This window comes from Hippocampus zosterae, chromosome 20 (genome assembly GCF_025434085.1).
Source record: "Hippocampus zosterae strain Florida chromosome 20, ASM2543408v3, whole genome shotgun sequence".
Taxonomy (NCBI): domain Eukaryota; kingdom Metazoa; phylum Chordata; class Actinopteri; order Syngnathiformes; family Syngnathidae; genus Hippocampus; species Hippocampus zosterae.
Genome location: NC_067470.1, coordinates 9,018,381 through 9,042,586, shown reverse-complemented (window position 1 = coordinate 9,042,586; position 24,206 = coordinate 9,018,381). Strand labels below are relative to the sequence as shown.

At 45.5% G+C, this 24,206-nt stretch overlaps 1 protein-coding gene and 1 long non-coding RNA gene across 6 annotated transcripts in view; one reads left to right on the top strand and one right to left on the bottom strand.

The window, feature by feature from the left end:
- Window positions 1-23,624, bottom strand: part of flt1 (fms related receptor tyrosine kinase 1) — a 38,573-nt gene extending 14,949 nt beyond the window's left edge. For 2 of the 5 annotated variants that reach the window (XR_007960347.1, XM_052054487.1), the window contains exons 1-23: window positions 22,794-23,624; window positions 21,744-21,846; window positions 20,732-20,940; window positions 18,471-18,595; window positions 16,147-16,312; window positions 15,920-16,056; window positions 14,785-14,956; window positions 14,601-14,718; window positions 14,336-14,505; window positions 13,793-13,940; window positions 7,623-7,746; window positions 7,429-7,537; window positions 5,780-6,097; window positions 4,490-4,636; window positions 4,274-4,405; window positions 4,089-4,195; window positions 3,879-4,014; window positions 3,419-3,523; window positions 3,214-3,327; window positions 2,384-2,463; window positions 2,170-2,233; window positions 2,000-2,094; window positions 1,799-1,921 (exon numbers count right to left, since the gene is read on the bottom strand). Coding sequence is in view for 4 of the 5 variants with exons in the window: in XM_052054487.1 (XP_051910447.1) it covers window positions 1,799-1,921; window positions 2,000-2,094; window positions 2,170-2,233; window positions 2,384-2,463; window positions 3,214-3,327; window positions 3,419-3,523; window positions 3,879-4,014; window positions 4,089-4,195; window positions 4,274-4,405; window positions 4,490-4,636; window positions 5,780-6,097; window positions 7,429-7,537; window positions 7,623-7,746; window positions 13,793-13,940; window positions 14,336-14,505; window positions 14,601-14,718; window positions 14,785-14,956; window positions 15,920-16,056; window positions 16,147-16,312; window positions 18,471-18,595; window positions 20,732-20,940; window positions 21,744-21,846; window positions 22,794-22,848 (3,057 nt within the window). In the remaining variant the exon portion in view is untranslated. The other 3 variants (XM_052054488.1, XM_052054489.1, XM_052054490.1) reach the window with 3 other exon arrangements.
- LOC127593251 (uncharacterized) lies at window positions 6,788-9,651 on the top strand. The gene is made up of 3 exons (XR_007960350.1): window positions 6,788-7,350; window positions 7,412-7,815; window positions 8,213-9,651. It is a non-coding gene; the product is annotated as an uncharacterized LOC127593251 (long non-coding RNA).
- Window positions 23,625-24,206: the final 582 nt, after the last annotated feature.

The window sequence follows — 24,206 nt, the reverse complement described above, 5'->3', positions numbered from 1 at the left end:
GTAAGGCGTTTTTAGCCCCCCACAAAACGACCATGTATTGTAAGGCGTTTTTAGCCCCCCACAAAACGACCATGTATTGTAAGGCGTTTTTAGCCCAAAAAAACGACCATGTATAGTAAGGCGTTTTTAGCCCCCCACAAAACGACCATGTATAGTAAGGCGTTTTAGCCAAAAAAACGACCATGTATAGTAAGGCGTTTTTAGCCGAAAAAACGACCATGTATAGCAAGGCGTTTCTGACCACAAAAACGACCATGTATAGTAAGGCGTTTTTAGCCCCCCACAAAACGACCATGTATTGTAAGGCGTTTTTAGCCCCCCACAAAACGACCATGTATTGTAAGGCGTTTTTAGCCGAAAAAACGACCATGTATAGCAAGGCGTTTTAAGCCGAAAAAACGACCATGTATAGCAAGGCGTTTTTGACCACAAAAACGACCATGTATAGCAAGGCGTTTTTGACCACAAAAACGACCATGTATAGTAAGGCGTTTTTAGCCCGCCACAAAACGACCATGTATAGTAAGGCGTTTTTAGCCCGCCACAAAACGACCATGTATAATAAGGCGTTTTTAGCCGAAAAAACGACCATGTATAGTAAGGCGTTTTTACAGTAGCCCCCCACAAAACGACCATGTATTGTAAGGCGTTTTTAGCCCCCCACAAAACGACCATGTATTGTAAGGCGTTTTTAGCCCAAAAAAACGACCATGTATAGTAAGGCGTTTTTAGCCCCCCACAAAACGACCATGTATAGTAAGGCGTTTTAGCCAAAAAAACGACCATGTATAGTAAGGCGTTTTTAGCCGAAAAAACGACCATGTATAGCAAGGCGTTTCTGACCACAAAAACGACCATGTATAGTAAGGCGTTTTTAGCCCCCCACAAAACGACCATGTATTGTAAGGCGTTTTTAGCCCCCCACAAAACGACCATGTATTGTAAGGCGTTTTTAGCCGAAAAAACGACCATGTATAGCAAGGCGTTTTAAGCCGAAAAAACGACCATGTATAGCAAGGCGTTTTTGACCACAAAAACGACCATGTATAGCAAGGCGTTTTTGACCACAAAAACGACCATGTATAGTAAGGCGTTTTTAGCCCGCCACAAAACGACCATGTATAGTAAGGCGTTTTTAGACCGCCACAAAACGACCATGTATAATAAGGCGTTTTTAGCCCCCCACAAAACGACCATGTATAATAAGGCGTTTTTAGCCCCCCACAAAACGACCATGTGTAATAAGGCGTTTTTAGCCCCCCACAAAACGACCATGTATAGTAAGATGTTTTTAGCCGAAAAAACGACCATGTATAGTAAGGCGTTTTTAGCCCCCCACAAAACGACCATGTATAGCAAGGCGTTTTTAGCCGAAAAAACCACCATGTATAGTAAGGCGTTTTTAGCCCGCCACAAAACGACCATGTATAGTAAGGCGTTTTTAGCCCCCCACAAAACGACCATGTATAATAAGGCGTTTTTAGCCCCCCACAAAACGACCATGTATAGTAAGATGTTTTTAGCCGAAAAAACGATCATGTATAGTAAGGCGTTTTTAGCCCCCCACAAAACGACCATGTATAGCAAGGCGTTTTTAGCCGAAAAAATGACCATGTATAGCAAGGCGTTTTTGACCGAAAAAAACGACCATGTATAGTAAGGCGTTTTTAGCCCCCCACAAAACGACCATGTATAGCAAGGCGTTTTTGACCGAAAAAAAAAACCACGTATAGTAAGGCGTTTACACCAGCTCAAAAACCACCACTTATAAGTAAGCCGTGTGTGTAATCATACTCACATCTCCCTTTCGCACATAGTCGGGGTCTTTGTAGATGTCCCTGGCCAGGCCAAAGTCGCAAATCTTCACAACTTTGTTGTCGAACAGCAAAACATTTCGGGCTGCCAGGTCTCGATGAATGCACTGAAGTGGGTAGAGTCACGATTTATTTATTTATTTATTTTAAACGGTCACATGTCTTACGGCATGGAAGTGTTAGACCTTGCGGGATGCCAGGAAGTCCATTCCTCGCGCCACCTGGAAGCTGAAGGAGATGAGATCCTCCAGGAATAATGGAGAGTTTGTGTCTGCATCGCATGTGAGAAATTGACTGAGTCAGAATATTACATACCTAACTACTAATAATACAAATAACCGCTGGCTATAATCACCTGCTGTGTTATTTCTTGCTGGCTGGATATCACAACTCGTCTCTCCAGATTTTCTTCTGGACACCTGGAGCATCGAATATTGAAATGCAAAAATGAGATAAATAGAACAATAAATAAATAAATTTAAAAATTAAAAAAGAATAAAGTGCAGGAAAATTGAAATAAACGTTGATAGCATCTTTCATACTTTGACCGCACACGCTCCCAATCTCACCCCAAACACGCCTCGTTTGCTCTTCAGGAAGCTGGACAGGTTTCCATAGCGACAGTACTCCACAATCACCATCAGCGGACCTGCGATGCAAACACGCACATCTGAACTGCAACCGAGGATGCGAAAACCCCAATCTGAAATTTAGTCCCAATACGAACATCATTTTTGGATCCTAACCTTGATCTGAATCCTGATCCTAATTGAGGATTAGTCCTAATCCTAAACCCGTCTCATCCTGAACGTAATGCCAAAGTGAGTCTCAACACAACCCAAACCGCATCCAATTTGAATTCCAACCAGGATCCAAATTGTTAATCCTGATCTGGGGCAATTCCAATCCGGGCGCTCCCTCTAATTCTAATCGTGATCCGCTTCATAACCCCGACAAGGATCCGAATTCCAACACTGACTTTGACCCTTGCCCAAATCTAAATCCCAACCGTAATCCTGATCGAAATCTGAAACATAACCACAACCCTAATCCAAAACCGGCAAAATCCGAACCCTACCCCTTAACTCAGCACTAGCCCATATCCCAATCCTCCACCAAAAGCCAACCAGAATTTTAACCCCATGTCAAATCCTAACCCTAGTCCCAATCTGAACTCAAACCGCAATTTTGAATCTCAGCTCTGATCCCAAAACCCCAACGCCATTTCCTGGTTCCTAACACCAACTACAATCCGAATCTCAGCCCCACCAAATTGAACCTAAACATAAAGCTAAGCATGGAATCTTGATCAAAATTTGAATACTAACCCTCAACCTAAAACTAAATCTAAATCTCAATCTACGCCTTGTCCAGTATGTCATCACGATCATCGGCAAACCTCCCGGCTTGGTGCAAGCTCCCAGTAGGTTCACAACATTGAGATGGTGTCCGATGTAGTTGAGGATTTTCAGTTCGGTCATCAGGGCTTTGTGCTCGCTGACTGTGGCGCCCTCTGGTGGACGGGAGGGGAAAATAAAGTGTTTTTTAAAAAAATAATAAATACAATTGAATGGCTTGTGAAACTTGCAAAAGCTGTTTTGAACCTTTGAGCATCTTCACGGCAACCGTCCTGCAGCCCGAAGCGTTGCCCATCCCAAACGCCGACGCCTGCACCACTTTCCCAAAGGCTCCACGACCCAAATTCTTGCCTGGATGGGTGGAAGGGACATGACACTTATTCTCGCCCATCCTGTAAAGTGAGCGTCTGATAAGACGAAACTTTGGACCTCATCAGGAGGACATTGGACTGAACACCACCCTTTGTGGGCTGATTAGTGTCAGTAAACACCCCAGCGCTGCTCTCTTAATTAGCCGGCCCCGAGACAATACAACCTCTGATTAATGGAACGAGAGTCCCTCCCCAATGATCATTTGATAAGAACTATGAGAAAGTCGGCATATCGCCGATGCCATCTTAATACATCCTCTGCTTAACATTCCTGGAAGCAAGCAAACAAGAGAAATCAAGACGTTTAGTTTTTTATCGATAAGCCGCGCCCGTACCTAATTTGAGACGCTCTCGAGGGAACTCCCACCGCTTGGGATCATACTGGAGTCGCTCGCACCGCTGCTCCGCGGGGCCGTCTCCCGAGTCCAGTATGATGGACAGGTACTCGGCTTTGTTCCGGGAACTGTCGGGCTGCACAAGGGAGGTAACGAGTGATCAAAAAAGGCTTTTTGCATTGGAACATTTCTTCCAGCTTGTCTGAACACCTGTCGTAGTTTTCGAATTAGGAGCGTCAGGAGAAGCCAAAGGAAAGTGGCCACCACGCACGTGCACGCCAGAGTCGGAATCTCCATCGACGGACTTTCGGCTGCGCCTGACGTGAACACACGCATTCATTTGGCGACTGAAAGCACACTGCTCTGTATCAAATAGAAAAACCGCGAGTGCTTACCGTTGACCCAAATGTAGGCGGAGCTTTCCGCAGAGCCCTTTTGGTTGCTGGCCCGGCATGTGTACAAGCCCTGGTCTTCCATGGTGATGCGGTCGATATGGAGGGAGTCCTCTTCAGGGGATAAGACGATACCTGCGGATGATATGGAAATCAAAAGTGAAGAAAAAAACAACGCATTTCAACATCGGGTGATGATTTATTCTTGATTTGTTTTACCAGATCCTGCCAACAGAAGGCGTTTGTTCTTGTACCAGGTGACAGTCGGACGCGGGACGCCCTTGGTGGGACAGCGGAGGGTCACCGAGCTGCTAACGTTCACTGTCCAATCCGTCAAATTGTTGAGCAGCACGGCAGGCTCCAGGACTGACCGGAAAAAGAGACTCAGCGTTACATATGAATGCAAATCGAACCTCCCCCTCCTCACCCCTAAATTCATCTTCCCTAACGCAAACCCAAATTTCACTCTTACCTAACCTTGGACACAGGCGCAAGCAGATGCACCTGATATTCAAAATGAAATGCTTTCAGACTCTGTTGATCAGTTAAAAAAAATTTTTGGTTTCAAAGTGGTTTGGTGCAGTGGTTGGGGACTCGATAACACACTTTGCAGCCACCAGGGGGCAGTGCAGGCAAGTCTTAACACACCCGCCATAAATCCCGACACGTATGCTATCGCTAAATTGAAATCCCCCCCCAAAATACTGTGCCTAACCTGATGGAATAGAGATATCACAGTTTCTTTTGCTGCTAATAGGCGTCCGACTGTACTCCATACCCGATAAAACCTCGAATTTTATGTACACAGCACTATATCGTGTAGTCAAGAAAGGACTGGTTGTATCAAAACAACAAATGTATTCTGCTCGCTTCTTACTTTTTAATTGAATTAAGCTAAAGGAAGTGGACTTTTTTTTCCCCGCCCCTCACTGGTTACCCACTGTGTGGTAGTGATTCCCCGAGCGGGGGTCCCGAACGAAGGAAGTGGACGTGTCGGGCGCTGATTGTTCAAGCGAGCAGTAGTCCGCAGACATGAAGCAAAGTCACTTAAGCGAGGCGACTGATTGTTGTTTCCCCGATCTTCCTCCCGGACAACAATTGATGATTGTCCGAGCGGGGGCCCGGGGCCTGACAGTGTCTGATTGGCTGATTGTTCCCGCGGCCCAGCGCGGGGGGCTGTAAATGTGGCATTGTGGGAAGTGCCATTGTGTGCTCTTCCTCCAGATGAGAGCCCATTCCCACGTGAAAGAGGTGCTGAGCAAAGGCAGGGTGGGGCCTCAGGAAGCCGAGGGGACCCGAACTCCCAAACAGCCGCAACTCCGTGAGAGTGACTGTTTGTTTGTTTGCGGCATACATGCACAAAGACATCAGGATGTCCAGAAATAAGGCAGTGCTGAGGAGGCCATTTTGATTTCCTCATGCTACGGCACTCCAAGATCGAAACCGTTTCCCAGTTAGTGCAACCGAAAGTTCTCTCAGAGCAATGATAAGAATCCAGAAGTGACTCACCTGAGACCCTCACCTGCACCACCAGGTGGGCCTCCTGCCCAGTGAGGCGGTGGTGGGCGGCGCACATGTAGGCGCCCGAGTCCTGGGTGCTCAGGTTGCTCAGCGACAAACGCAGAGAGCGCGAGAAGTCCCCCATGGACGAGTGGCCGTGAAGGAAAGTGCGCCCGCCCCAGCCGCTGCCCCCGCCACCGCCGGCGGGATGGAGGCGGCGCCACGACAGGCTGCTGTACAGGTGCTTGTTGGCGCTACAGTTGAGGTGCAGCTCTCCGCCTTCTCTGGGGTCTTCATGCTGACTCACGGCGAAGCCTCCTGGAATGTCTGACGAGATTACATATAAAGTCATTTTCAAAGTGTGGAAGTGTACAACAAATGCTATGCGGTGCTCAGCTAGCCTGGTATAAAACTTCAGCGTCAAAAGAGGATTTGTTTCATAAAGGCAATAGAGCAGGGGTGTCATAATCATTTTAGTTGTGGGCCAATTAGGAGTTGCGTCTTCCCTCGGACGGCCGTTATAACTGAAACCATAAAATTATCACTTGTCCACAACAATTGAATAGATTACTGTACTCATTTTGAAATGAGTCAATTATAATAGTTTGTTCAATTATTGTTCAAGTGAGTGTAATCGGGGTAATAAGATTATTGGAAAATCTCAACGTTATTCTTTTACACACGACAATTTGACATTTCGGTTCAGATTTTAGCAAGTTGACAAACATGATTTGCTTTTGCGGGCCTCATAAAATGATCTGGCGGGCCAGATCCAGCCCACGGGCTTTCACTTTGACACCAGGTCATTAGTCTGTCCTTCAGTAATCACGATAACTAAGTCCGAATATTTAAACCATCTTTCTTGAGGTAAACATAGTCGTTGAAATGTAAATCGCGGTCAGCGTTGGATCTCGCACCGAAGCTATTTAGATGACGTCACATCTTTTCGCCAAACCACCTTTTCACCACATTGCAACGATGTTATGTCGGTGAAGGAGGCTAAAAATAATCGTCATTCAAGGCTATTTAGCGATTCATGGCTCCGCCTCGGTGAAATGAGGAACAAGTGTTTGTTTACAAGCGGTGCCATTGGCGAAAGCCGGTGACGCGTCCGACCGAGGTGGCGAGCTCGCCGCCATTCCGCGACCACCTTTTGATGTCGCCACCGCTGTTGCTGCCAGCGCGAAAAGATCTTTCTATTTACTTTAGCCCTTTGAAACTTCCCGTGGAAACGGCTCGAGAGCTTCCTGATGGCGGATTGTGTTTATCTTACCCGAACACCCGAGGCCTCCCGAAATAAAGACGAGCTGCCAGTCTAAGGAAATGCGCCGCGCGGGACAGGGTGCCGAGGAAGACGTGTGGGGGGGGGGGGGGGGGTAGTGGAATGATAAGAGCCCACGGCTTCCTGTTTCGCTCAAGTTTACAGTGGAATTACATCGACCTCATACCCCACACACTGTGATCCTCACCCTTCATAAAACACATATTTTATATTGAATATGGAGTTCAACTCAATGCCTCTGGGATAAAATCGCGCCTCTTGATGACGTCCAATTCTCCATAAATCTGCCTAGCAACAGGTGACCATGAAAACAAGCTAGTGATTTTATGGTTTTTCATGACTATTTGACATTTTTTTAGGTGTTTATGGTGCTTACCCGTGACGAAGAAATTGATGTCCAGGTGGTCCAGTCCCACGGAGTTGGATGCCACGCAACGGAACACACCTGACACCACAGCCCGGGCCACTGTGACCACACCGACCGTCTAACAGACAACAACAACACACGCACACAATTCATTAAACGACGACATTAACATGTGTGATCATTCCGGCGTGTCATTTTTCCACCTTGGTCTTCCCCTGAAGCACTTCCTGGTTGCGGGTCATACTTTGGATGTGGTTGTGTGTGGGCGTGGCGGGGAGCCCCTCGTTCAAGGGGGTCCAGCCAGAAGAGGATGTCGGAGGAGCGCACCTTCAATGAGGAAGAAGAACAGGAGGAGGACGCTCAGCTGTGATGACGTCATTCAGCAGCTGTACATACGTATGTTGACTGTGTGCAAGTCTTCCTTGATTTTATTGTTTTTTTAAACACCTTACTGTGCACGGTCATTAAAGAATGCCTTAAAATAATTACGAGATGTTTTTTTTATATTCTTTACTATACATGGACATTTTAAGACAAAAAAAAACTTACGATACATGGTCGTTAAAAAAATGCTTGTTAAACAAAAGCCTTACCATACGTGGTCCTTTAAAAAATACGATAAAATCTTACTCGACATTTTTTTCCTCTCTCTTTTAAACACCTTTCTACACACACGATCATTTTTATGTTTGTTGTTTTTAAATGCCTTATGATATAAAATCAGCGAATCAGCAAACTCTGAACAAGCTTCTTTAAAGATCCCGAATCATTTAAATTCGGTGTGTTATGACAGGGAGCGATAAAAACACGCAGGAAAACCAGCCCACGTGGACCGATCGGACTTTCCTGATCTACCGTACTTCTCTATTGATCAATCGATCCATCCATCTATCCGTCTCTGTCCATCCACCCATCTGCTATCGCTATCTATCCATCCATCAACTGCATCTCTCTATCTCGCGCTCTCTGTGTATCAATCTCATCTTCCCGTCCCTTAGGTGTGTTCCAGTCTTTTCTTCTGATTGCGCTTCCTCTCGAAGTGTACATTGTGTGCGTCCCTCCCTGTGCGTGACACACACACACGCACGCACACACACGCATCTCCCAGTACTGTACTCTCAGAATAAAAGTGAGATGTGGCAAGAAAGGTTTGTTAGTCACACAGAGAGACGAGTGGACGAACAACAATCACACCACAGCCACCCAGTGTGCGCGCGCGTGTGTTTATGTGTGTGTGTGTGTGCGTGTGTGTGTGCGCTCTGACTGACTACACTTAACAGTTCCCTGTCTGCAGCCCGAAATAACGCCAGACATTTGAAACAACAACAACACGGAAATACAAGCCAAGTTTAATGCAAAAAAAACCACATCAACAACTGATACAAACAATTGCAAAAAAAAACAAGATGCATTAACAGAGTCATACAAATCTTGTCATTTTTAGGGGAGTCATACGGAAGTTAGTCGTATAAAATTATTAAATATTAGCTTCATATATTACTCGTAGAACATCTTGATACAAAGGTGGGAGTGGGGGGGATCACACCCGCGGAATGGGACAGACACGCACGTATACAAAACGCTCACCACGTACACACGCGCTTACACGTCAAGTGGATGACAGACAATTAGGGCCACGTGGATGGGAACAAAAGTACTAAAAAAAAAAAAGAAAGATAGTGGCGCTATTACAAATGCAAATGTTTAAAAAATATATTCTTCATATGATATTTTAGTTATATTACATTCCATTCCATACATACGCATGCCCGTACATATATGTACGGATATACATCCATATATACCTCCGTGTGTACATATATACATATTGTGTACATACAATATATAGATACATATCTTTGTATGTGTAGATATATATAGGTACATAGATATGTACATATATACATGCACACTGTACATACATATATATGGACATTATACAGCATATTTTATTTTCTCTTATTTCATGGTCATAAGGGGGGGGGGGGGGAATAAAAAAATCTGTGTGGCCCTGATTGTCCGACATGCAAATGGCTCATTGCCGTTTCCAACACACAGACGACTGGGGCAGTTAGAAAAGCTACATCATTGACACTCGGCAGACTTCCTACATGGTAGGTGTCAGTTTTTTTTTTGTTTTTTTTCATCAGAGAACTATAAAACCTTGTGTCCACGTTTTTCTTCGCTTGGTTGGATTTCTTGCTGGAGGATTAAAAAAAAAAACAGTAAAAACTCACAGCTTTTCTGGATGTATGTTTGTATATGTGTGTGGGGGAGCAGTGGGGGTTGGACGGGCGAATGGGGGGGGGGGGTTGTGGGGGTGCCAGGTCAGGACTCGTGGAGGACACGCACCCGTGATAGTACCACTCTAGGACACAAAAAAAAAAGCAAAGCAGCTCCAATATATGCGGCTGGTGGATGAATGAGTAGCATGGAGGAAATAAATAAATATTGAAGCAAGTGTCTTCATATTTATATATAGATGTGCGTGTGTGTGTGTGTATAATTTCTCAGATCAGTGTTGCGCGCTGCTGGGGCTCCACTGCTCAGCAGTGTTGCCAGTCCAGTCCAGCGCAACAAGCCAAGGCAGGAAAACATCTTCCACGGAGGATGCGGGGATCCAAAGGAGAACACGATTTACAAAAAAGTAAAAATAAAAATAAATGGGATTTTTCAGCTTTTGCGGTGAATCTAAAATGCACTCGAACCTTGACATGTGAACTTCATTTGACCCCATCTAAACTTTTGAATGTTTTATATTTTTTTTTTGCTTGCTGTTCTCCATTTAAGTGTTGGCATTGATTATAATTGCAATGAAATAAAATTACATTTGTAGATTTTTAATTTTAGGTGGCGGGGAGCGCAACTAAGGATCAGGTTTTTTTTTTTTTAAAGTGAAGAATCAGGGAATCAATCTAACACCTGTTTGCCATTCAAAACCTTACAAAAAAATTTATTAAGTTTGCCTGTCAAGGTTCTAGAGCATTTTAGGCTCATCCTGAAATTCCATCGCAATGCCCAATAAATAGCCTAAGGTTTTTGTAAGTAGTGTGTGTGTGTGTGTGTGTGTGTGTACGCATTGGTGATTGGGGACAGTAGTAGAGTTCTGCTTGTGGGAAGGTGTGTGTGTGTGGGGGGGGGGGGCTGTAGGGGAGGGGTGCGTCTCAAGAATAGATCAAGTCTTTCGGAAGCAGCCCTGTGCCACGTTTGAAGACGAAGGGGACAATCACGCTGGTGGGAAGCGTCTCACGTCGGGAGAGGAAGCCAAACAACGAGAGGAAAAGCGCTCTGATTTTCGAACAGGAAGCCCAACGCGCCTCCTGCCCGGGCCTGATAAGAAGCGCTGCGATTCCCATGGTTCGGACCAGCGCCGGCGGACCCCGCTACGAGTGGGGACCCCAGCTCGAAAGAGAGCAGCTCCTGGGCCCGGCGTACCCGGCCCGGCCCGTTGAGCACGCCGGGCCTACTCTGGCTCGCCGTCAAGCTTGCAGTGCAGCCAGGCTGCGGAAGGACAAGTGAGGCCCAGTGTGAGGATCCAGCACAGGCAGCACATTTACAAACAGCGACCTGAACGTATGGGATCACTATTTGGCAACAGTCTTTCTGCAAACGTAGCAGTGTGAATGGCTCATCAACGAGTTATAGAAATGATGTGAGGGGAAGATGCCGTCAATCGTCGAGAAGCGATTCGGAATGGTTTGCATGTGCAGGCTCACTATTTGGCAAGACCCGACAGAGTGTCTGCAAAGGTGTCTTTATAAAGGGTTCTTGAAATTAAAGTTAATGATATGGTTAAGAACTCACTTAGAAATCCGTTTTTCACGCTTACAGATAGAGGTTCACTATTTGGCAAGACCCGAGAGTGCTTTTACAATAGGTACAATTATAAAGTCCTTCATGAAAATGTCTATATTTGCAGCGCTAGATGCTCCGTGTCTTGCAAGTCTGTGCTCACCATTTGGCAAGACCTAAGAGTTTTTTACAAACGTACCGTTATAAAGGGGTCGCAACAGCGACAATTTTACAAAACACATTAGCTAACCATGTGTTGTTAAGTGACTTGTAAGTGTGGGCTCACTATTTGGCAAGCTGGGTGGGTCATATATGTGACAAATTACTACAATAACGAAAGCCTTTTTAGGCGTACCTCGACTTGAGTCTTTTTCATGAGCCATCGCTTGGCCAATTATTTGGTCTTGAGTTGCGAGCAAGGAGGCGTCCACTTTGTTTAACCGTCGGGCCAACTGAAATATGTCAACTTACAAAAGTCCACGAGCTGAACACTAGCTCACCATGAAAACGGCCCAAGACAGGCTTACGAAATTAGCATCGACGTTGCGGTAGTCATGACCCTTGGTACAACGGCTATTGACGCACAAAAGGCGGGGCAACACATGCAGACAAACAACATCGCGCGTATATCATCAGAAATCACGGCGCCGCTTTATATCAGACGAAAAAATCATCGCTTGCGGTACACGCGAGAAACAATTTGAGACGCTTTTGGAAGGCGGCGAGGCATTCACGAGCACCGGTGGGTCAAAGTTTGAGTATTTCGATGATGTCACGGGCGCCCTCGCTCTCAGGTAACACTTAACCTCTGTGGCGCGCTTGCGAGCTACACAATACGTCTTTGACCCCAGACAACCACTCTGTCTGTTCTTGCCAAGTGTGCGCGTAGTGTGTGTGTGTGCATGCGTGTGTGTGTCAGATATAAGAAAAAGCATCAGAGGATGTGGTGTGCAATCACAATAATAAACAGGCCTCTCACCCTGCGTCCTGCGCAGGAAATTCATTAAATCATCGCCGTTTGATTTGGAAGGCAACAAATCGTGCCGGAGAGCACGGAACTGCCCTCTTTTGTGTGTGTGTGTGTTTGAGCGTTTGAGGGTGCGCGCACGTTTTCCTCTCTCTCCTTTCAAGTCTCACATGTGCTGTGTGTCTGTGAATGCACCATGCACACGCAAAACATGCACGCTTTGCATGAAATGTATAGCTGAAAATGAAAGACATTAAAGAGAGAAAAAAAAGGGAGGGGGAAAGTTGCACACAATGAAACACGCAAGCGCACGTGGAAATTTTGACACATTCACACACACACACACACACATGCACACACGCACACACATGAAAGGCCCTCAAAGGCATCTGTTCTGGTTACAAGAAGGAAACAGTGTCTGGACACATGCTGAAATAGACAAAACATGTCTTGTTTACACAATCACACAATGCGCGCGCACACACGCACAACAGCAACAGCCCAAAGGACGGACGGGTAACTTCTGTTCTACTGTGACATCACAGTATTGTATGTGCATGGAGATGTGGAGAAACGTGCTCGAAATGTCACAGTCCCATCACACACACACACATACGCTGACACACATGACGAATCTACATTGAAAGAAGTCACAGTGAGGGGCCAAAAAAGTCCAACGCGCAAGTCTCACAAAGTCAGGATGAGCGAGAGAATTAAAAAAAAAAAAAAAAAAACGCCCCCCTTTAAAATGTCAAAAAAAGAAAGCAGTGGGGAGGGGGTGGTGTGAGACATTTAAAAGTCAAAGTAAGTGGGAATAAATCCATCTTAAAAATCAAATGGTAAAAACAAACTCCACCTCAAATTTATAGTGATTAAAAAAAAAAAACAATTTTATAAGCTCAAAAGTTAGTTTGAGATGAACAAAAAAAACAACTAAAAAAAGAAATACTTATATTTATTAAAAATCTTCCTTAACGTTTAAATTAAGGGGGGCGGGTCTAATTTAAAAGTCAGTTGGTTCAGATGAAAAAAAAATTCCACCTTGAAAGAACAGAATTTTTTGGGGGGGGTGAGGGGGAATTCATCGCGGACGAAAATCGATCTTAAAAGTCACAGTGAGTGGAAAAAAAATCCACTTAAAAGTTAAAAAAAATACACCTCAGACTGCCTTAAAAAATAAAAAATAATAAAAGGATCCCTGCGATTGGCTGACAACCGGTTCACAAAATGGATGGATGGAAAAAAAAAAGGACCCACAAATAATTCACCTTAAAAGTCAGTTGGATGAAAAAAATTAATTTTTGAAATCTAAAAAAGTAAATGGAGGACAAAAATCCACCTTAAATCATCAATTGGTTTGCGATACAAAAAAAAAAATCCGAGTTGAAAATCACTGGGGTGGGGGGCGTTTTGAAGGTTTGAAAGTTACAGTCAGGGCGAAATAAGATCAGCCCGAAAATTCACCAAGTCAGTCAATACAGCTAAAGTCCAAAAGTCCGCGACTTCAGTGCGTCGATAACCATAGAAGGCGCGTGGGGACGAGCTTTCGATTGGCGCGGAGGTGTTGCCGTGACGCAACGCGAGCTCGGGGCGCTGGTGCGCGGGCGTACTCACAGGCCTTTGGGCGGACACGGGTGCCACAGCCAGTGGACGTGCGGCGCGGGGACGCCGTGGGACGTGCAGTGCACGGACTGCCGGCTCCCCCGCGGCACGGCGGCCGCGCTCTGCGACGACACGGCTTTCTCGGCGATCTGGGGGCTCACTGGGATCACACAAAGAGATCGCAAGCATGACAAAACAGTACATTTGGGAGACCAATATTTTGAACCCGTGTTCCATTAACCCGCCGTGTTTGTTTTCGGAATGTGTGAGGAAACCGGAGTACCCGGAGAAAACCCACGCCGGCACGGGATGGACATCCAAACCCCACACAGGAGCCGGAATTGAACCCTGCACCTCTGCGCCGTGAGGCCGACATGCTAACCAGTCGTCCGTCGCGCCACCCGTGTATGAATATTTCGATATTAATTTGAGAAAAATCGGACGCAAGCTCTCGAGGTCTCAGGACTCGGTAACGGCAGATACTTCAGACCAGCGACTCGGACTCAAGTGCCAAAAAAAGCATAATCGGGATATGCCGAATGTGCAATGTCTTACCGTTGACCACGAGTATCAGCGTGAGGTTCTGGTAGAGTCCGTGCTCCTGGATGCGTACGCGCACGGTATATTTCCCAGCATCCTCCTCCGCCACGTCGCGGATGACCAGCGAATGGCCGTCGAGGTGGTAGCGGGAGCATTGCTCGGCTGCCAGCATGCCGTCCTTCAACCTGCGGGACCACGTGGGACTTTTACATGGAAGTGTGAAGATTTTTTGGGGGAGGAGAGGTGGGGGGGGGGGGGGGGGTCAAAATTTATGTCGTACCAGATGACTTCGGGAGCCGGGAACGCTCGGAGTTTGGGTGAAATTCGGTAGGCCTTTTGACCCGCTTGGACCTCCATGACAGTTCCTCGTCTGGGCTTCAATCGGATGAAGGGACGATCTGAGGAGACAGCGAGAAATGTCCAACAACGGCCAGAAAACTTCGGTGACATCGCGACTTGCTTACCGTAGACGGTGACGGTAACTTTCTGCTGTTTGGTTTTGTTGCCGCTGCTGACGCGACACGTGTACAGGCCGCGGTCGGAGCGCCGCAGCTTGGGGATGGTCAGGATGTTGTAGAACAACATGTGCGTTCTGTGCTTGAGCAGACGCTTGGACGTGGAGCCGCTGTTGCTCGTCTGCAAAACAGATAAACGACGTTCGGAATGCCGGCAAGAAATGCACCAAAGGAGGCTTTGGACTTCAAACAAAATGGCAAGGGGACTAAAGAACTTTTTTGTGGGTTTTTTTCTGTTATGAGAGACACCAAATTTTGTGGCAAATAGTTTAACTGGTGTCAAGGTGCTACATTTTTTCCCGTAAACTTTTACTCGTCCTGGAATTGACCCAAATAAGATGTTTCAAAGCAAAAATGTGATTCATGAAACGTTTTTTGTGGGTCTTGTGATGGTGGATAACCAGATTTCAGGTCACCTGAACTGAACATACTAACCCCAACCCCAATCCCAATCCTAACCCAAAATGGCTGACTTCCTGTTCAATTTCAGACAAGGGTTCTCAAAACGTTTTTGTGGGTCTTGTTATGATAGATGAGTCCACCAGATTTCATGTCACCTAACCTCCTAATCCAAACCCCAACCCAACCTTACCCCTAACCCGAACACTAACACAAAATGACTGACTTACTGTTCAATTTCAGGTAAGGGTTTTTGAAACTTGTTATGATAGATAACCAGATTTCCTGTCACTTCACCCTAACCTCCTAAACCAAACCCCAACCTTAAACTCTAACCCTGAGCGCAACGCTAACGCAAAATGGCTGACTTCATGTTCAATTTCATCCCAGGGGTTCTTTCTTGAAACTTTTTTGTGGGTCTTGTGACGATAGATAAATCCACCAGATTTCAAGTCACCTAACCTCCTAACCCCAACGCTAACACAAAATGGCCGACTTTCTGTTTAATTTCAGCCATCGTGAGACTTTTTCATGCATCTTGTCATACTAAACATGTCCACCCAGTTTTGGGTCAACAGTTTCCAGAGTGATTTTTTTTTCCGTTTCTCTAATTTGCAACTTGTCCCGAACTGTTCTCCAAACTGTTCAGCGTTGTGAATTAATGACGACGGCGTGGCTGCAATACCTTTCCAGGGTAGTCCCATGAGATGTTGACCCTGGTGTTCAGTTCTCCGGTGGCGGTGCAGTTGAGCACCAGCCTCTCCCCCTTTAAGGCCTGCACGGGACCGCTGCTGTTCAGATACACGTCCAAGATGTTACTCACTAAGACGACACACAGGAAGAAAGGAGAAAGGTGACTTGTCGGAAGAAACGCAAAAGGCATTTTGCTGGTTTATGGTGGAGTCAGCGGACCTGGCCGGTGGACGATGTAGATGCGCGACTTGTGCGCCACACCGTCGACGAGGGTCTGGCAGAAGAAGAGGCCGATGTAGAAGAAGGTGGGAGTCCGGATGGTGAAGCCCCGCCTGGTGCTCCACACGATGTTCCTCTGGTCGGGACTCAAGCTGTGGTTGGGGAACTGCGGGGAAATAAACACAGGAATCAATAAATTGCACATTTAAAAACAATAATTTAAAAAAAAAATCACAAAATTTAAAATCTTTTTTTTTTTTTTTTTTAAACCTGGAGCAAAGTGGATCTTTCGATTTTAGATTGTCGCTTGGCAACTGAAGATCATTTCCCCCAATTGGCTTTCTTCTGTCTTCTGATTGGCCAAAATGTCGTTTGGCAGTCTTGGGTATGCGTTTCTCAGCCCTTCCAATTCATTTTTGAAGTGGACACAAAATGACCTGCGGTATTTTTGGACTCCAATTTCCGGTCACGCAATAATTCCTGAGAGGAAAACCTCCATCCAGATGCTGATGAATCCTGGCGGGCTCTGGATTCTGCGTTCTTGTCATGTTGCCTAAATCCTTGCGTAACCCCTTGTTGTGTTCTTTGAGGCCATGGCAAGGAAATGTTTACCCGTGGCGGCGAAAAAAGCCTCCCACCCTCTCTCGGGGGAGCAGGTAGGAGCGAGGTGACCCCTTTTCCGAAGCTTTTGTTCGCCCTCTTTGCCCCTCTTACCTAACGCGGCTGGCCAAGGTGGGTAAGAGAACGCGGGAGGGCGGCCGAGACATCCGAGGAGTCAGGATATGGGAAACGTGACTACGGGTCCATCTCCTTGCATCCTGTTACTACAGGATATGAGGATGGTTCGGACTGGGGGGGGGGGGGGGGGCGTCACTTTCACAGCCTTAGCGCAAAGCGGGTGGGGTGGGCCTCGAGGGTATTGTTGTATTGAGCAAAGTTTAAAAAAAAAGAAAAAGGCCTTCCAGGAAAAAAACACTCCAGAGGCCTCTGACAGTCAGTGGATGAAGGGAAGGATGGGAACTATTTTTAGATGGTTCCCTTTGTGCCTACAAAGTATTTTAGAGTAGGACAAAACACAGTTCATACTGGACTAAAAGTCTTATTCGCTGCCTTTTTTTTTTTTTTTTTTACGGAAATGACTTTTTTTTTCATTATTTCTGATTGGCAAACGGCAGTTAGGGGTGATTTAACGCCTCCTGTTAACCTGGCACGCAAATGACATTTGACAATTGATACATGAATACAAGTCAAGTCAAGTCAAGAGTATTTCTAGAGCACTTTCAAACAGCCATCGCTGCATACAAAGTGATTTAACATACACAATAAACCGTAAGACGAATCGGTAATAAAGGCGGTAGAAAGCAACAAGCAGTAAAATCATGCTGAGTCGAACGCGAAAGAATACAAAATAAAATACTACCCCCCGCCCCCACACACTCCCCAAAAAAAACTCCGGATGTTGAAATCATGTCGGGTTCGAGGAATCTATTTTAAGAACGATTCCCCGAGCGCTTACGAGCAGTCGTCTTTTAGCTCGCATGAGTCAAATACAATTCCCGGTATTATAAGCGAAATGACTTTATTTCTAATTCTCCCCACTTGCTAAGAAATATTTTTTGGGGGGGGGGGGGTTGATGGACTCTTCCTCTTTCGATTCTTCATCATGACTTGAATAGTGGTAGTTTGCTACGGGTGATTTATCAAGAGGAAAATGAACAATTGCTTTCGTAATCGAGTGAGGCTATTTCGGTGCTTTACTCACGCAACACATTTCACTTTGGGATTTTTTTTTTTTGCGGGATTCATTTATCATAAAGCCAAGCTTTTCCCGCATTCTGCTTGTTTGACAAATTCTCCCCGATTTAGTCATCCAACAATGACCAAGCCAGCCAGCGTATTAGGTGGCCCGCTCGAAGACAATGGCGCGAGTGCTGGTGGCCCAACCGCAAGCGACTTGGGCTTACTCCTGTCAGCTGTTTTAAGCATCATGGCCAAAAAGTTGGCGGCCGGGATCGCGACGAGGAGTGAGGTTGTGGGAAGTGATGCTGGCCGGGGGCCAACGGGGCACTGTGGACCTAACGTCCTGTCTCCAGCCAGCTTCAAAACAAAACCAAAAAAAAAAAAAAAGCTCGGAAAATGCTTGTTAGGAAACAGAAAAAGAAAAAGCATGTATGCATTTATGCTAATAATATATATATCTAACAGCTCGTTTTTAAAGAACTCTTCGAATGGCCCAAATTCCTCCAAAATGGCTGCCTCAAGCAAAACGGCAGACCATCTCTACATTTCTTATCAAGCATAACTTCTTGAGACTTTACACTTACTTTGACCAAGGTGCTGGTGACATTTGGGTGAGTGACCCTGCAGGGGATGACCAGCGGCTGCTTCTCCTTCATGTACAAAACATCGGGGCTCATCTCTGGATGGTCCACAAATGGCTGCCGACTGTCTGAAAGCCAAATACTGGCGATCAGGGACCCGGATGGCACACAGCAGAAAACACATGCGCATTTACGTGTCTATGCATTAAGCAAAGGTGTTCCCCAGAGTTGTACGCCAGGCCCACTTGCTGTTCAGTCGTTTAACGCTATTTATAGAAATTTAAAGGTATGCAGGTGTCTCTAAATGTTGCCGTAGGTCTTTCCACAGTGGCGTACAAACCACAGTTGATACCTTGGGCGAGTCCGTGAGCATGATGGCCCCTAAAGGGGTGCGAAGATGTGCAAACAGAAGGATTCGGTTGTTGTACGTAATATGTCAGGCTTAATGTATCCTGTGACATTTTTTGGATAATGGGGGTGATGGGGGTTCGGGGGGGGGGCATTGTGGATGCCCAAACCTCGCCCCTCCTGTTTTCTCATTCCCCCCACCTTTGCACGCCCTTGCCACAGTTAGAACGTTCAAGACACACTGACATAGACGTGCTATGGATGCTAACTGTTAGGTTGTCAATGACGCTTTTCCATTAAGACAGCAGGGGCATTCCAAACTCATTAGGGCATTTATTTGTACTCTGTTGGTGGTTGCTTCCACTATTGTGTAGTCTTGCGGTGCTCTGTTGTCACTGAACGCACTACCCCCCCTACCCCCCACGCCCCCATTGATGGCTGATGGCCGCTCGCCGTACACAATAAACACGCAGACTGTTAGTAGGCAATTATTGTGCCGCATTGTTTGTGTGTTCGGGGCTGTTATTCAAGGAAAGCTAATCTCTAAACGCCCCCCGAAACAAAAGTACCCCAAGGACCGGCCCCACTGAGCTCGGCTTCCTACTGCCGCCTCTTTGATTCGGGGGCTTGATGGACGCGGAGCCCTGAGTAATGGACGCCGCTTCCCCCCGCACCCCTTCCACTCCTCTTCACCCTCAGGCGTCCATCGCTCCCGCGAGGGCAGAGATGCTCTGCACGGGCGAGGGAGGGGCCGATCATCGCAGACTTTCTGCCTCCTCTTTGCTTTGGCGGCAGCCTTCATCTTATCCTCCCACACGCGCACACACACGCGTGGACACTCACGCGTGCACGCACACACACAAATGGATGCATACCTTGTCCAAGAGCCCCCCCCCACCACCACCACCGCCCACCCTTCACAACCCTTGGCCTCCTCCGTTCAAGCACAGGATGCTGGAGCGGGGCAGATAAGGCCGATGCCCTGCATGGGAAACTCTGCCCAGTCTTGAGCCTTTCAACAGCTGGCGCATTACACTCCAAAAAAGAATTATATTTATATACAAATAGGAATAGAAGTATATCGAGAGTAGCGCAAGGTGCTGAACCTGCACTTCAAATGTTTAGAGATCACCGGCACGACTGTTTTTAGCACGTCCTGTTTAGAAACGTCCTGCTGTTGCAGCGCGGGTCAGACGGAGCCGTTTTAAAAGTGGCTTCTCCCAGTGACATGCATCATTTTGAAAGAAGCGGAATACACTCTGGAGTGGTCGTTAGCCAATTGCAGTTTGCTTGTGCGTGATTGACAAAAGCGCGACGTTCAACGTGATAAGTTTGAATTCAGCAATCAGCGAACCAACACAAACCAAGCCCTTTCGGGTCAGTCACTGGCAGAGTGCTTTTTTTTTGTTTTATAATGCAGACTTTCGAGCCACCTAATTACAGTATTATTGTATAATCGTGTAAAAATAAATAAATAAAGTTTCCAAGTATTCAAAAATATCTCAGATTTAAAAAGTAGACGAACACATCTACATTGGGCTCTGCCAATGACCTGAACTGGAAGGAATTACTCCGTTTTGTATTCCCAAATGCAGAAGTCAAACTTATGTTCCTGCAGCCTGCAGAATGTGAAGGTTAACATGTGAAAATGGGATTTTCACATTATAATGTGAAAATTATCATATTAAAACGTGACAAGTCAGACGCAATGTGATTTTTAAAAAATTATAGTGTGACAGGAACAAAAAAAGAGAGAGTTTGGAAAGGTAGGTAAATGTCGCTGAGTTAGCAACAATGAGTAGCCCTCGCGTTATCGCGACTCTCTTGCTCCGCCCCCAGATGTCACTCTTACGAAATGACGCTGCATTTTGCGTGACCCCTAAAACTGCCCAAATAATGCGCAAGTGTCTTCTTACCTGCCACATACACGTAAACCGACGCCTGCCGTTCCACTCTGTGTCGGTATCGGCACAGGAAATAGCCCGTGTGGTGTGGCCGGGCACCGCCCAGCAGTGTCAGGCGACTACAGTGCAGCCGTTGCGACTTGCCGCAGCGGGATTCCTCCACGCGGATCCGGTCGTGAGGCAGGTTGGGCGGGAAAGACCACGACAGCTCCCAGCGACCTCTGGATGACGAGGCAAATGCAAAAAAGAAGAAAATGAAACCTGACCCATTTCAGAGCATTTCATTAAAACGACGGAAGAAAATATGTGGGAAAAAGGAATAAATGAATGAAAATGTCACAATACTATGATAAAACGTCTGAATATTACAAAAAATGTGTTTCATTTTGAAGGGGATTGTAAAATTTAACATATGAGAATTACACACGGGAATGTCTGCTAGCTTAATGCTAACAGATAATGAAAAATACCTTAGGCAAACAAAATTAGCATAGACATCACTTTGCTGTAACTCTTTAAGAAAATGAATATTTGAAAGCATATAAAAAGATCCACCAGCAACACATGGAGAGTCTATATGTTTGCATATACTCTTTATCCTCTGGGAAAAACGAGTTTTTACAAAAATGTCTGGAAAGTGATTTGAAATAACCCATCTCAAGAAAAATAGAATGCTATACTACTGGGTTGTATTTGATAAAACCAAACTGTAAGGAGTGACTTAATTGAACAATTTTGAAGAACCAAATGCTAATTTTCGCCCTGTTCTTTGCTTCAATTCAATGAATATTGTGCTTCTCTTTATGGTTTGAGCACCTTGGTCATCTTTAATATCTATATATATACGTACAGACGGGTACGTATATACAGAGACTCTTCGCAGAGGATAAAAATATACACCAGTGAGTATAATAAATATCTGTTAATAGATGTTGCTGTATCGTTTGTGTTCAACTAGTGACGTCACCGTCACCACGGATGTGATTTGTTAAGCATTTATCGAAAGCGACTGTGTGACATCGACCTGCAGCTGAGCTCCAGGGTCTGGTTGAGCTCCAGGACGAGCTGTCCTTGCGTCCCTTCCAACACAGGCACACCGTATTTACCGTTGCCCTCCACGTCTGCACCTGTCGGGACACGAGGACAATTTCAGGCAGCAGTAGCAGCGGCAACAACCATTTGCCATAATTTCTAATTTCAAACAGGCGGCAATCGGGCAACCCTGAGCATCTTCCCGCGCCACCCCCTAAAGAACCCTAAACAGGAAGTGGTCGGGAAAAAAACAGCCAATCGCGCATGAGCACAGAGATGGACGGCAGCGGCCGTTCATTGTCGGCAGAATGGCTCCCCGCGGATGCCTCATTCACTGCAAAGTTGCCTTACTCACACTTCCGATAGAGTTTCCTTCTCTTTGACATTGGGTGACACATACTCCCTCATGCACACTCTCATATACGTGCAGAGCTTGACTGATGAATGAAAAGTCAATTCAAAGTATAAAATGGCGTATTCAAGCTCTTTTCAGCGTTTCTTCATATTTATATATTACAATGTCCTTTACATTTTAATACAAAAATGCAAATCGTCATGAAAATACACCAAAAAAAATCCTTAACTGCTAAAAATGTAAAAATAAATAAATCCAAGGTTTCGTTATGCATTGTCGGTGAATGACGATTTAAAGAAAAAATGAAGTCTAATTTTGAAGGCTGGCCATGAAGGAGTTTTAAATTCACATTTAAGACAAAATAATGCACGTACTGTATCGTTAAGACATGACATATATATGTATATATTTCGGATAGATGAAATCTGGAAGAAAAACGTCAACATGTAAACCAAAAATATTTAAGAAACTTTAGAAGACATATTAAAAAATGTAAACAATATAAACCAAAATACATACATCTATTTAAACATGACAACACTTCAAAAGGGAATTTAAAATGGCAAAAATAAATAAACAAATAAAAATCATATAAACACAAGCCCCACCCGGCACACTGCGGAATCTTCATAATGCCGTAAAAGTTGCCGCAAGTCTGCAAAAGGCGATCCAGTGATGCCGACTCACCTTTGGCAAAGAGCGCGTACAATCCACAAAACAGAAACGCGAGCAGAAAGTTCATTGTGTTCGTCCAACGACCGGTAAAGAAAGACGTTTAAATCCCTTTGGATGCGGATGAAGATGACGCAGAAGGGGAGATAAGTGACTTGAGGCACTCCTGCGCGTCGCGTTGCCCTCGCTGGGACTTTATAGCGTTCCCACAGTGGGGGCCACCGGATGGCGGCCTTCCGTGACGCGCACGTACCGGCACACCCAAACCATGCGCGTAACAGCCACCCGGACCCACCCGGCCCTCAACTCGACTCGACTCCCGGCTTCCCTTGAATACTCCGAACGGGGGAATAAATCACACTGACTGGCTCTTAATAACAAGCTGCATGTGCACATTTGCTCATCTTTAATCCACGAGGTGCCTCGCACGTACGCACGCTTGTTGTTGTGCTTTTCACCTCGCATGTGGAACGCAGATACACACTTGGGAAATGCGCTCAAAAACACACACATAAAAAAATTTCGCTCACGTACACGACCCAAGTGAAACTCTTTGACATCCATTAGTGAAACTCTCACGTGCAATTTTACAATTTTACAATACAACAATTTTAACGGTCTGGACAGAATGTTCATTCATTCACAAAGACAAATGCAACACTGTCATGCACGCAGGTGAAACATTTTTCATTTAACACTTTTAGACACTCTGGTGAACAGCTCTCAAGCATGATTTTTCTTCACTCACATTCAAGAGTCAAACACTTTTACATACACAAAACAGTTGGGTTAACAATATACCCAAAGTGGGTCAAAAAGGAACCAATCCAACTTTTTTTTGGGGGGGGGGGGCGCAACCCACATAAGAAAGGGAATAACCCAAATTCTTGGGTTTTTCATTTGATTCAAATGGTCGGGTCAAAATTCATAAAGCACAAGACATTCCCAATGCTGGTTTGTCAACCAAAATTTGGGGTTGTTTGGAACCCCCCCCCCCTCAAAAATTGGGTTGTTTGGAATAAAACAAACCAAAAAGTGTTTTTTGGGTTTATTAATTTGATCCAACATCACGGCTTAAATAAATAACTCAAAAAGTTGGGTTGGTCCCTTGTGTGACCCGATTTGGCACAACTGGTTTTAGAGTGTACACTTAAAAATTGATCAAAAAGGGACTTGACCCCAATTTTTGGGTTATTCATTTGATTCCAAAAGTAAGTCTAAATGTACAACCTTGAAGCTATGTTGGGAATTTAACCCAAAATGTTGGGTCAAATGAATAACCAATGAAACAAATCTCAAATTGGATTGTTTTGAACAACTCAAAACTGAGTTGTGATTCATTTGACCCAAATTTTGGGGGTCAGTCCCTTTTTCTTGGACCCAATATGGGTTATTTTTGACCAAACTGTTTTTAGAGTTGAAACGCTC